Source organism: Nansenia antarctica, assembly GCF_963989245.1.
Source record: "Nansenia antarctica genome assembly, chromosome: 14".
NCBI classification, from domain to species: domain Eukaryota; kingdom Metazoa; phylum Chordata; class Actinopteri; order Argentiniformes; family Microstomatidae; genus Nansenia; species Nansenia antarctica.
The window spans coordinates 23,901,443-23,914,947 of record NC_137684.1 but is presented as its reverse complement, the minus strand read 5'-3'; the positions used below and the strand labels follow the sequence as shown (position 1 = coordinate 23,914,947).

The 13,505-nt window shown below is 50.1% G+C and overlaps 1 protein-coding gene across 1 annotated transcript in view; it reads right to left on the bottom strand.

Annotated features, from left to right (window-relative positions):
• The window catches only part of cecr2 (CECR2 histone acetyl-lysine reader), a gene marked incomplete at its 5' end in the record, with an annotated part of 47,247 nt that overhangs the window by 12,114 nt on the left and 21,628 nt on the right, over window positions 1–13,505 (bottom strand). The window contains 8 exons of the mRNA XM_080544734.1: window positions 1,302–1,458; window positions 2,142–2,231; window positions 4,962–5,122; window positions 6,627–6,685; window positions 6,924–7,007; window positions 7,581–7,708; window positions 10,595–10,778; window positions 12,615–12,709. Of these exons, the coding sequence (XP_080400860.1) occupies window positions 1,302–1,458; window positions 2,142–2,231; window positions 4,962–5,122; window positions 6,627–6,685; window positions 6,924–7,007; window positions 7,581–7,708; window positions 10,595–10,778; window positions 12,615–12,709 (958 nt within the window). The remainder of the gene's footprint in view (window positions 1–1,301; window positions 1,459–2,141; window positions 2,232–4,961; window positions 5,123–6,626; window positions 6,686–6,923; window positions 7,008–7,580; window positions 7,709–10,594; window positions 10,779–12,614; window positions 12,710–13,505) is intronic.

The window sequence follows — 13,505 nt, the reverse complement described above, 5'->3', positions numbered from 1 at the left end:
GCGAGAGAGAGAGAGCGAGAGAGAGAGGGCGAGAGAGAGAGCGAGAGAGAGAGAGAGCGAGAGAGAGAGCGAGAGAGAGAGAGAGAGCGTGAGAGAGCGAAAGAGACAGAGAGAGAGAGAGAGAGAGAGGCTTCCACACGTGCACTCCACCCGAGACACCAGGCTCTAGCTCCTCCAGTCCTGTGGTTCATCTATAATACATTAATGGGAGTCCTCCATCGGAGTACAATCACCCCTTAATTAACCCTTGACAGATGACATCAGAAGGATGAGGAGAAGAAGATGACACGGCCCCGTGATGAAAGGGCCCTGAACATTCCCACTCAGAGACGGAGCCTCGGTGTTGCTGCCGTACATGAATCACAGCCGGGGGGCAGGGACACGGCAGCAGATCATTCAACGGTAAAAGGGTCGTACAAATCAAGAGGTGAGGGCGTTCGGTTGCCCTTCAGAATTCATTACACGTCCTTGATGGCGGTCTGATGTAGCGAGGCTCCGGTGTTTCGAAGCGTTTCATCTAGATCAGAATGATGCAGATTCTGGGATTTTTTTTTTTTGCGCTGATCCAGGATCAGATCTATCGGACAGATTTCAAAGTAGTATAGGGGGAATCGGCCTGCTCGATCTGATCTTGGAAAAGCATTCGGATCCAGATGAAACGTTTGGAAACACTGGGGCCCTGAGCCCCGCTCTGTGGCAGTGTTAATTTTGGCGGGCTTTTTAGTCACTTAGTCTTTAGACGAAGACGCACACCAGTTCTAGTCACACCCAGTCGCCTCCATACTTCTTAGTTCCAGTCCAGTTCCAATTGACGAAAACTGAAAGCATTCCAGTGCAGTTGCAGTCCACAAAAACTGTCAAACTTTTTTGGTCTAGCCCTAGTCATCGATGAAAACTTCTGTTTTGACGTTTTTGTAAACCAAAAACACACTAAAAAGCCTTCAGTCTACTTCAACCAAAACTAGACCAGAATCAAGAAGGATGGAAATTACTAAATGTGACCAAAACCAACGACTAAACGACTAAAATGCCTGTCAAAATTAAAACTGCTCCGTGGTCACTTCCACAAACCCTCCCCGTGTCCCTACGCCGTAGAGACGCGTAGATCTGAAAGGACTGGACGGGTATAAGCAAGATAGTCCTAGTCATCCTCTGTCTACTGATATCTAGCTAAGTAGAATTTTCACCACCTTGCTGATCCCAATCCAGTCCTAACAGATCTGTGCCTGAGGTCGTAGAGGGGCTAGGGGGAGGGTTGATTGAACCTGGACTGGCCCACCCCTCCTCGCGCCCTTACTCACCCTCCACAGCTTTGACCCTCTCCAGCTCCTCCCTCTGTCGCTCCTCCTGTTGCATCCTCTCCTCCTCCCTGCGTTGCTCGGCCAGCAGGGTCTGCCTCTCCCCCTCCTCGTCCCTCTGCTTCTGCTGCTCCACCTCGGCTATGGCCTTCAGCGTCTCCTGTGCAGACAGACACACAGCAGATAGCATCAGGCTAGAGCGTCTCACAGGGGCGCCCCCTGTCTGAGGGACGTGACGTGCATTAAGATCCATCAATCACATTCTATGTATGTGATGGGGTCTGGTTAAAAGTTCTGCATGTCGTTTTCTGTTGATATGTTTGTGATGTACCTGTGTGTTTGTGTTGTAAAACTGAAAAACCCATAAATAAATCATAAAAATAAAAAAATCTGCATGTCAGCAAATTACCAAAAAGCTTATTTTTAAAAATAAAAATATCATATTATTATTATTATTATTATTGTTGTTGTTTATTAAGATTAAGTATTGAAGAGCCCACTCGATATAACAAACAACAATTTTAGGATGACTAAATACTTATTTAGTCATAATTTGTGAAGTGGATTCACTGTCTCGTCTGCCGTAGGCTACTGGGTTAGTGATACATGGCTTGTAAACAAACTGCCATTTTAGGACGTGTTCAAAGCACTGTGTGATCATCTAATTATGTGTAGTTACGTGCTTTTAGCATGTTGATGTTCCATCAGCATGTTTTGATGCTGCTAAACATGCAGTTAGATGTCAGTACATAGAGATGTTTTCTTTTGGTTGCAAACGATTTTCTCAAATTCTCTGTTTGAGGTTCACACCCACACACCCCCACACACCACTATTGTCCTCACCTCCTCCTCGTGGGTCATGCGTTTCTCAGAGAGGCGGTAGGAGCTGCGTACGGGGGCGGGGTCCAGCAGCCTCTGCCTCTGCTCCTTCTCCTGCACACACACAACATAATTAAGTGGTTTAGTTATTAGCGCTTGTTCGCACGCGCACACACACACACGCACACACGCACGCACGCACGCGCACACACACACACACACGCACGCACACACACACACACACACACGGTTGTAACGCGAGTAAGTAATGCGGCCACATGAGCCGGTACCCAAGCGGGCCCGGGGGAATCCTGGGCTCTTCCAGAGCCGCCCTGAGGAGGAGAGAGAGGTCACACGTCCCCGGGGAGTTCAAGGCTCTGCTCTGCTCCCCCTCCCCTCCTTACACCCCCCCCCCCCCACCACCACCACCACCCCACCCCCATCCCTCTCCCAGGGAGTCACAGCCTAATCAAACAAATCAACCCCCCCCCCCACCACGCTCTCCATGACATCAGTAATCAGATGTAGTGATTAGCACTAAAAGGGGAGAGGGAGGGGGGGGGGGGGGTGCGTGTGTGTGCAGGCAGGCAGGCAGGCTGTAGCATTGCCACTTGGTGAATATGGTGAACTGCAAATGTACAAATGATGAAGTAAGTCTGACTTGTACGAAATGTGCTCACATGCAGGTCTGAGTTTAAGGAAACTACAACCGTCTTCGAACTCTTCTTGAATTACCTTTGATTTAACAACCACATTCTAGCACTCAGATTGTTTTGAATGAAAAGTGCAATACAAATAAAATGCATTATAATTATTATTATTATTATTATGCTTTACACACGTTACATAATGGGGGGGAACGACGACAAAACAACAGTCCTGTAGGCCAATATCACGGAATGGCCTTTCTGGATCTGGTCAGAACACGTCAGTGGAACACCAGCCAGGGACGCTCTCATCTGCCAACAGCATTGTTGTCGACGTACAGCCAGGAGAGACAGCAGCTATCTACCGGCCGTGTGGAGAGTGTAGCCTATGGCAACCCAGAGGGGCTGTCAACGTCAAAGTGCTGAATGAGCTACAGCCTCATCCCCCCCCCTCCCCCACCCCCTCCACCATAGCCCCTGCACAGCTCCATCACCGTCCCCTCCACCACCCCCCCCCCCCCCCCCCCGCGCCCCTATCACCCTTCACCCCCCCGCCCCCCTCCCCCCCTAGTCCCCGGGCTCCTCCGTGGCCCCTCCCTGCATCCCCACCAACAGCACTTAATCCCGTGCGGAAGATGGACTGCCTCTGGTGTCGCCACTTAAGAGGGTCGGAGGAATCCTGCGGCACGGCAGGGCCGTCAATCAAGAGGCGAGGCTCTCTCTCTCTCTCTCCGTCCCGCCGCAAGGTGAGTCCAGCCCAGCGCCTGCCTCCTGTCAGCGCTGAGGGAGACGGCCGTGACAGCAGCCTGGAGAAGGTGGTGGAGGAGGAGGAGGAGGAGGAGGTGGAGGAGGAGGAGGAGGGACCTGGAAGGCTATAGAGCGGAGCCTACCACGCAATTCTTCCCAGGGAAAAAAGGACGCCTGCACTGTACTGCTGGACAATGGCATGGAGGACGGGGTTGGGGGGGTTGGAAGGTAGGCGGGGGGGGAGGGGGAGGGGGGAGGGGGGGATATGAACAGACACCAGCTGAGGAGGCAGGGCGGCGTACTGGGCGTGAAGGACAAGACAGGACAACCTCAAGTAACCATCAGAGAGTGACCCCCTCTCCGCCGACGGGAACGGCCAATGGGATTCTTCTCACCGTCACAGTTCGTGGAGAGACAAGGCTGTGGTGGGTTTCTATAGCAACAGGGACATGATTTGTTATCAGGCTAAGAGAGGAGGGAGAGCTAGAAGCAGGTAGGAGGCTGGGGCCTGGGGGGGATAGCAGCTTACCAACAGAGAGGCCCCCCCCCCCCCCCCCCCCCCGGCAACAGAAACAGTCTCGTAGGTACACAGAGAGTCAAGAGACTAATACACGTGATTGATACACGTTTTTAAAGACCTTCCCATTTGACTATTCCAAAAGAGCCATTTTCCCTCTAGAAGGTAATGGAGAAGCCTAGGGGTTGTGACGAGAAGAGTTTAAACAGTTAAAAAAACAGGGTCTTACATTTCCCCCTGAGGTGCGTCTCGTTCATAATAAGTGACAAATGAGCGCCCCGCCCCCCCGCCAGCCCAGACTGCCTCCAATCCGCTACGTGCAGCTGCTACTACAGGCTCCTGGCGTGACACTAGGCAAGGCCGCTGCTCTGCACCGGTAAGTCAGTCAGTCAGTCAGTCAGTCCGTCAACACACAGACTCCGTTGGGCCCGAGGCTCCCAGTTCCTAAGCTGGTGTTCAGTGTTCAGTGTTCAGGCAGGGCAAGTAGGGACCAGTCTCTCCCCCAGCCCACCTGCAGCCGCCCCGCAGTGCACGGAAAGACCCTATTACCCAACGCCCCCGGCAGGCAGCCATTTCGAGACCAGTGTGTGTACCCCGTTACACCGCAGGTACTATTTCGAAACCTCCTGGTACACAATCTACGAGTGTAGATTCTTTCTTATCGGAGGTCATCAGCTGACCGACTCACCCTGACGAACTAAGATTCTCTCTCTTTCTTCAGGCCTTAAGAGCTCACGCTTTCACCCCCCCCCACCCCCACACCCTCCTCATCGAGTGAATAGCATTGGAATCAGTGTTAAGCATTTCTTTCTTTTTTGTTGATGGAGCGTGTAGGACTAGCTAGATATTTTATTCAGCGTTCGTGTCGGAGCGAGGAGGAGAAGGGTGACAGGTGACAGTGAAGAGAGGCGGCGGAGGCGGTGGCGGTCTGACCTTGTGCTCGATCATGCTGCTGATCTCGGGGAGGAAGTTCTGGCTGATGATGCGGTGGAGGTGGCGGTCCTGAGGGGACGTCTTGTCCTTGATGCTGTCAGCCAGGTTGGCCCACTGGTCCTCGCTGTCACACACCAGAGACCAGGCTCCACGCTCACGATCTGGGAGAGGAGAAGAGGGGGAGAGAGGGGAAGAGAGGGGAAGAGAGGAGAAGAGAGAAGAGAGGAGAAGAGAGGAGAAGAGAGGAGAAGAGAGGAGAAGAGAGAAGAAGAGAGAAGAAGAGAGGAGAAGAGAGGAGAAGAGAGGAGAAGAGAGGAGAAGAGAGGAGGAGAGAAGAGAAGAGAGGAGAGGAGAAGAGAAGAGAGGAGAAGAGAGGAGAGGAGAAGAGAGGAGAAGAGAGGAGAAGAGGAGAAGAGAAGAGAAGAGAAGAGAGGAGAAGAGAGGAGAAGAGAGGAGAAGAGAAGAGGAGAGGAGGAGAGAAGAGAAGAGAAGAGAGGAGAGGAGAGGAGAAGAGGAGAGGAGAAGAGGAGAGGAGAGGAGGAGAGAAGAGAAGAGAAGAGAGGAGAGGAGAGGAGAAGAAGAGAGGAGAAGAGAGGAGAAGAGAGAAGAAGAGAAGAGAAGAGAGGAGAAGAGAGGAGAAGAGAGGAGAAGAGAGGAGAAGAGAGGAGAAGAGAGGAGAAGAGAGGAGAAGAGAGGAGAAGAGAAGAGAGGAGAGAAGAAGAGAAGAGAGGAGAAGAGAGAAGAGAGGAGAAGAGAGGAGAAGAGAGAAGAGAGGAGAAGAGAGGAGAAGAGAAGAGAAGAGAGGAGAAGAGAGGAGAAGAGAAGAGAAGAGAGGAGAGGAGAAGAGAGGAGAAGAGAGGAGAGGAGAAGAGAGGAGAAGAGAGGAGAAGAGAGGAGAGGAGAAGAGAGGAGAAGAGAGGAGAGGAGAAGAGAGGAGAAGAGAGGAGAGGAGAAGAGAGGAGAGGAGAAGAGAGGAGAAGAGAGGAGAAGAGAGGAGAGGAGAAGAGAGGAGAAGAGAGGAGAAGAGAGGAGAGGAGAAGAGAGGAGAAGAGAGGAGAGGAGAAGAGAGGAGAAGAGAGGAGAGGAGAGGAGAGGAGAGGAGAAGAGAGGAGAGGAGAAGAGAGGAGAAGAGAGGAGAGGAGAAGAGAGGAGAAGAGAGGAGAGGAGAGGAGAGGAGAAGAGAGGAGAAGAGAGGAGAGGAGAGGAGAGGAGAAGAGAGGAGAGGAGAGGAGAAGAGAGGAGAGGAGAAGAGAGGAGAAGAGAGGAGAAGAGAGGAGAAGAGAGGAGAAGAGAGGAGAAGAGAAGAGAGGAGAAGAGAGGAGAAGAGAGGAGAAGAGAGGAGAGGAGAAGAGAGGAGAGAGGAGGAGATCATTATCATCATCATCATCATCATCATCATCATCATCATCAGGCCCTCAAAACCCACCTCTCCAAGCTTGCCTTCACCAGTTAACCCTCTCCCCCTCCCCTTCCCATGTGTCCCCAGCACTTCCTTAATTAAGCCCCTATACTTTCTTTTATTTCTTTTTTGTTTCTTTTTATTATTACTCCTCGATCTTCTCAGTTTGTAAAGCGTCTATGAGTGTCTAGAAAAGCTCTATATAAGTCTAATGTATTATCATTATTATTATTATTATTAAATAGCTTTCCTGCTGTTCTGCTCACCTGAGCCTAAGTGCACGCCGTCCAGTCCGTTCTCCTTCTTCACCTCGCTCTCCACCTCGCTGAAACACAGAGAAACAACACAGCCCGTTCGGTTCAGTTTCAGTGCTTCCGTGACCTCCGAAGCATTACTAGTATGGAACAACACTCCAAAACCGTTTCTTTTGGGAGAGGGCTTTGGAGACGTGACAAGTATTCTTCTGTTGTAACAGATGGAACAAAATCGGAGCGTGTGGTGTTTGCTGTTGATGTGAGACCGCTAAAGGGAGCCTGAGGACTGCTGACTGCTGCTGGGCTTACGTTAGCCGGATCTCCTCTAGCTTCTTCTTCTTTGGTGGTCTTCCCCTTTTCCTTTTCTCCGGCGGTTTGATCTCAAGGGTTTCACTGTACAGATAAACACAGTGGAAACACTGTCAAAGTTCAAATGACACAGGCCTTTTAAAGTCCTTTTTCTGAGTAGGGCATTTTTAAAAATTATTGTGATAGAGATAGTGGAGATTTGACAGGAAGGATGGGGGTGAGAGAGAGAGAAGGGATGACATGCGGGATATGTCCGCAGCTGGGATCGAACCGGGAACCCTGCAGTTACGTGGTCAACGCTTAGTCCGCTACGCCACCTAAGCGCCCCGACACAGGCCTTTTTTACCACAGAAACTATTATGGGAACGACCCACGTAATTCACCTCCGACGGGCTCGTAGACGTCGTACCACAGCCATTACTGGGTTTGCACTCACTTTGTCTTCCCTTACAGAATAGAATCAGCAGTGGGAAGTACTACTTGTACAGTACACTGTGCTGATGGTCTACGGCAATCAATCAACTTATCCCAGATAGTTACTCTGAGCTGATGTCTATGCAATGTAAAGGGGCTGCCTAAGAATCACTACAAATGTGTCTCCGGTGATGGCAGGCGACGGCGTCGAGTGTCAACAGGGTATTGGTGCTGCCGGCTTACCTGAGTTGTTCTGCTTTCCTCTTGACCGGCTCCTCTTTGTACATGCGGGTACCGTAGAAGTACCAGTAGAGGGCACCGCCCCCATCTTGCCCCAGCGGCTCCACACGCAAGCTGTCCGCATCGAGGCCCTGGGATCCAATAGAAATATCTTGGATTAGGACACATGGGAACACACCCTGCCTCCATCAACACACCCTGCCTGCACGGCTTCACATTCACAATCAGTCACTGTGACTTCTTCTCTCTTCTCCACGCTGAACAGGAAACTGTGATAACAACCTCAGACAGAGGCAGGCCTGTGGTAACAGGCAGTGGCAGAGTTGAGGGGGTAGGTGGGGGTAGGTTGGGGTAGGTTGCCATCAACCCTTGATTAAAAAAGTGGGGGTAAGCATAAGCCTTGTTAAATATATCAAAATATAATCTTGCACAAAAAGCGCTCCTTTCTCTCATAATAATGTTATTTCCTGGGATGGTGGAGCGTCTCAGGAATGCTCAAGGATTTGGTGTGTGTGTGTGTGTGTGTGTGTGTGTGTGTGTCTAGCTGTCAGCAGAACAGTTGTCGTTGGCTGGCTTGTACCTACTAAACGAGGCTAGTTGAGCCTTTCACACCAGATTTAAGAGGCTGGCAAACATTGATTCTGGTCTCTGACCAGAATTGACCACCTGGTTTTAGGTGAAAGTCAAGTGTGTGGGGAAATTTGGAATATGTAGAAAATTATAAATCAAATCAAGTTGTATTTGTAGCTCATTTCTCACAAGATGCGACTCAATGCGCTTTACATACTGACAGAGCTGCAAGCAGGCAAAGGTAAGGACACTGTGTAGCCAGGAAGATTCCCTTGCAGCCCTCTACTCACAGAGCGACTACTGCCAGTACTACAACCACTTACTATAATAAGAAAGTTGTTTTGGGTGAGCAGGATTTGACTGTAGGCGGTGACGGATGGTAGTGGGATTAGTTGGGTAAACGCTGAACACCCTGGTCTGAATGGCTGGGTAAATCCTAATGCAAATAACATTCACCTACTGTAGCAGACAAGGTGGGTAAACTCTATTCACCAACTGAAGAACCTGGGTTCACCCTCCACTACACACCTATTCAATGGCACCACAAGTTAACATTTTGCAGCTGTCAAAAAGAATTCTTAGGTCCTTGGGGGGCATGGCCCAAGACCCCCCTAGTAAAAATAATTGGAAAATGGGTAGGCCTACTCTGTTTACTATGAAGTATTCCTTCAAATGCCAAATGTGACTTGAACTGACAATTTAATTTAACATTTATTTTTTCAGATTTTCAACAATATGGTAAACATATAGAAACTGAAATCTAGTCAAATCATGGAAAATGTATTTAGGGTGAACCAGCCTACTGCTTTACAAAGTGGCTGTATTCTTTTCTGAAATGTCGCCAGAATTGTGACCATTTAGAAGCTGTTATTAATTTCCCCCCCCCACACACATACACACACACTTTGTCAACCTGCCAGTTGGACACACACTGTGTGTGTAAGCGTGTGTGTGTAGGCGTATGATGTGTCAGCGTGTGTGTGTGTGTGTGTGTAAGCGTGTGTGTGTGTGTGTGTATGCGTATGTGTATCTGTGTGTGTAAGCGTGTGTGTGTAAGCGTGCGTGTGTGTGTAAGCGTATGTGTGTGTGTAGGCGTATGGTGTGTAAGCGTGTGTGTGTAAGTGTGTGTGTGTAGGTGTATGGTGTGTAAGTGTGTGTGTGTAAGCGTGTGTGTGTAAGCGTATACTGTGTGTGTAACCTACTGTGTGTGTGAGCGTACTGTGTGAGTAAGCGTATACTGTGTGTGAGCGTACTGTGTGTAGGCGTGTGTGTAGGCGTATACTGTGTGTGTAGGCGTGTGACGTGTGTGTGTACCGTATTTTCCGGACTATAAGTCGCGGTTTTTTTCATACTTTGGCTGGTCCTGCGACTTATAGTCAGGTGCGACTTATATATCAATAATTCATAATCTCTGACTGACATGAACTGACATACGGTAATCTCTGACTGACATGAACCAAGGAGTAACTTCCGCTAGCGCCTCATACACGATAGAATAGCCATTATACTTGACAATGTGGACATTAAACATGACAATGTGGACATTAAACATGATGTTATGGACCTTATACACAATGTTATGGACGTTAGAAACGATATTAAAGTCATTTATTCCTTCCAGAGGCTGTTTAACGTTGCAATGTTGTACCCGCGAGTAGCATTTTGCTACTTCCGGTCGCGCTTCATACGCGATAGAATAGCCATTATACTCGACAATGTGGACATTAAACACGACAATGTGGACATTAAACATGATGTTATGGACCTTATACACAATGTTATGGACGTTAGAAACGATATTAAAGTCATTTATTCCTTCCAGAGGCTGTTTAACGTTGCAATGTTGTACCCGCGAGTAGCATTTTGCTACTTCCGGTAGCGCTTCATACGCGATAGAATAGCCATTATACTCGACAATGTGGACATTAAACACGACAATGTGGACATTAAACATGATGTTATGGACCTTATACACAATGTTATGGACGTTAGAAACGATATTAAAGTCATTTATTACCTTTTAGAGGCTGTTCAAAGTTTCATTTTTCCTCCGCGACGCCATGTTGTTAGCCCCGCGCTAGCTAGCGGACTTTACACTCGATAATACAAGTATTCCTTAACCTTTCAGAAGAAGTTTCAACGTGAATTATGTCCTTCCTGGGCTTACAAATCCTCTCATGTCTCTTCACAGTGCCAGACTAGAGTCAAGCTCAACAGGGTCTTCTTTCCCCGCTGATTCCGCCAAGCCCGTTCCCTTGAACCATGCGACTTATAGTCCAGTGCGACTTATATGTGGTTTTTTCCTCTTCATGGCCCATTTTTGGCCTGCTGCGACTTATACTCGGGTGCGACTTATAGTCCGGAAAATACGGTAAGTGTGTGTGTGTAAGTGTGTGAGTAAGCGTATACTGTGTGTGTGAGCGTACTGTGTGTGTAGGCGTGTGCACCTTGAGCAGGTCAAAGACGTCGGCGGCATCCAGGCGGTAGTCACAGAGGCGGTGCAGCAGCTCCACCTGGGTCCTGGGGGGCTGCTCCTGGAAGGGCCCCTGGCGCAGGGGGTTGGGCTGCCCCTCCTCCAGCTCCCAGCGGTAGTTGATGATGTCGTCCAGGTAACCGCTGAATGCCTGGGGGCTGAGGAGGGGGGGAGAGAAGGAGGGCACAGGAGAGAGAGAGAGAGAGAGAGAGAGAGGGATGAGAGAGAGAGAGAGATTAGTCCCATATGTCTCCCACACCCTCCTAAAAGGCTCATCATTAAACTCTCAGAGACGCTGGTTGATAAAGAGACGAGAACAGGAGGTGTGAATAATACGTAAACAACACCTTAACTAACGACGAGTGAATTCTGGTGGGACAGACTGGTTAATGACCCCCCCCATGTAAGAAGGTCTTCCATTACTGGAGAGTACAGCGCAATGCTTATTACCTATTAATTGACACAATCAAACTCATTAAATGTATTCGACGTTTCCCATTCGTTCCACGTTTAGATTCATTGCGAGTCAGAGGTCAACAGGAACACGTGTTTGGTATTGATACAAATGTGGGCAATTAAAAATAAATGCTTATTGTGTGATGTTTTGACAAAATAACAACTAGCCAACAATGGTCCTGATACAAAGAGGTTTTTCAGTCCATTGGGATCCAACAATAATGGCCAACGCTCATTCATTCACTTGCAAATGCCGGCCTTAATGTGTGCTTTGTAAAGCAAAAACGCGAAAGGGCCTATAGGGCCTGTAATGTCTCAATTTCAACCGGCCCTCCATTGTAACCCTGAGGAGGGAATGAAACAATTCACAAGCCACCTTAGTGGATTCTGGAGGGGGGAGGGAGGGAGGGAGGGAGGGGGGAAAAAGAGAGCAATGTCTTTGAATCTGAGCGGGTTGGTATCATTGTTCTAAGCTGCGAGCTGGTAAATCAATGTTGGTTCCGGGTCAGGCCTGTCTGATTAATCTGAACCCCTTCAGGTCTCTGAATCAGGTCCTGCTCAGATGCACAGAAACAAGGGCTTAGGCCAGGGGTGAGCACCGACGCACCGGCGGAGAAGAAAGGAGGAAGGGAAGGGAAAGGGGAGGAAAAAAGGGAGAGGAGAGAAAATGGCTTATCTTGAAAGAGCAGAGCAGTGTGCACTTTCACACAGCTGCAGGCCCCCCACTACCCCATATTTTTCTACCCCCCCCCCCCCCGCCCTCCCCACTCTCTCTCTCTCTCCCCCTGCCCTCCCCGCCCCCGCCTCCCCCCTCCCTCAGCTCCGCCGGAGCGTTTAACGCGTGCGGATGAAAAGGGCAGCTCAGTGAAAGGCCAGAGCCGTGCAGCCTGCCCGCGGGATGCCAGTGGCTGTCCGGTCCAATAAAGCTGGTCGTCCTGTCACCGCCCGTCTCTGGTGGGGGGAAAACTGGATCATTCCTGCCCACCGAGTCATCACAGGCTGACTGGTGGTGCCCCCCGCTCCCCCCACCCGAGGATGGGGCAACAGCGCGGGTAGGTGGGCGGGTGGGTGGGGTAGAACTCTCCCTTCACCACACGGCCACTCTCCCCTTTCTGACACTTATTCATCATCGAAGTCTTCTATCCCCAGGGAACTCACTCATTCTGTAGCTATGTCTGACTTTCAAAACATGGAACCGCATAGATGTCTACGCGATTCTAAATGACTCACCTACTCCGCCGCCTGTGACTCAAGCTTCCTGTGGCGCTTAAAGGCAGGCCCGGACGGGATGTAGAATGTCGAGAGTAGGTGGGGGAAAAAAGACGAAAACACGGACAGTAGAGAAGATAGAAGCTATGTAGGTCTGGCTGTTCCGAGGGGGGTAAGAGAGACAGCCTGGGGCTTAGGGCTGTGTTTGTGTCGGTGTGTGAGAGAGAGCGACAGGTAGGCAGCCGCCCTGGGGACGCAGGCAGGCGGAGAGGGGAGGATGAAGGACGAAGGAGGGGGAGCGGAAGCGGAGAGGGCGCTGGGGTACTTACGTAATGTCGGTACGCTGGTAGCATCCCTGCAGCAGAGAGGCGAGGAGGTCAGCGAGAAAGTCTATGTCCTGCTGCAGTAGGGCCTCCTCCAGTTCCTACCACACAGAGAGAGAGAGAGAGAGAGAGAGAGAGAGAGAGAGAGAGAGAGAGAGAGAGAGAGAGAGAGAGAGAGAGAGAGAGAGAGAGAGAAAGAGAGAGAGAGAGAGAGAGAGAGAGAGAGAGAGAGAGAGAGAGAGAGAACAGCAGGGGAGAAGGTCAGACATCACACTGGTGTAGAGTTCTACAGAGGACCAGGTTTTTAAGAGCACACAGAGAAGATCAGATGTGAAGGCTCCATATAACATTTAAGGGTGGCTATTCGTCACAGCTCGGCAGGCTGAGAGAGTCCAGACCGGTACCGGCCGTCCTGGAAGTAAAGACGGTAGGAGGTAACGTGGATTTAAGGTTTCTCAGCCCTATTCGGACACTTTCAATGAAACGGGAATCCCCATAGAAAAACTTTGTCGAAGTGGGGATATTGGAACTAGTAACTTATATTGCGAGGGCCATAGGGGGGGCGGGGGGGGGCAAAACAAAAGGTAGTTATTCAACTCCATTAAGTAGAACACACAGGACAACCGACCATACAGACTGTGTGTGTGTGTGTGTGTGTGTTTACGCAGCCTACACCTTATTCCAGTATATGTGTGCGAGGCTGTGGGTGAGGTGTGGGGAGTATTGGGGGGGGGATTCTCATGTTCTCAGGAGTGAGTCTTTTCTGTCAGCAGTTGGAGACGAGGTTCAAGTTCAACCCTGACCCCTCTCCTGCCTGGTATTGTGCGGGGGCCATTGAGGGTTTATGAAGCGGCAGTAACCGGGCGAGCAAACCTCTAAAGCCCTGAAAGAGCCGAG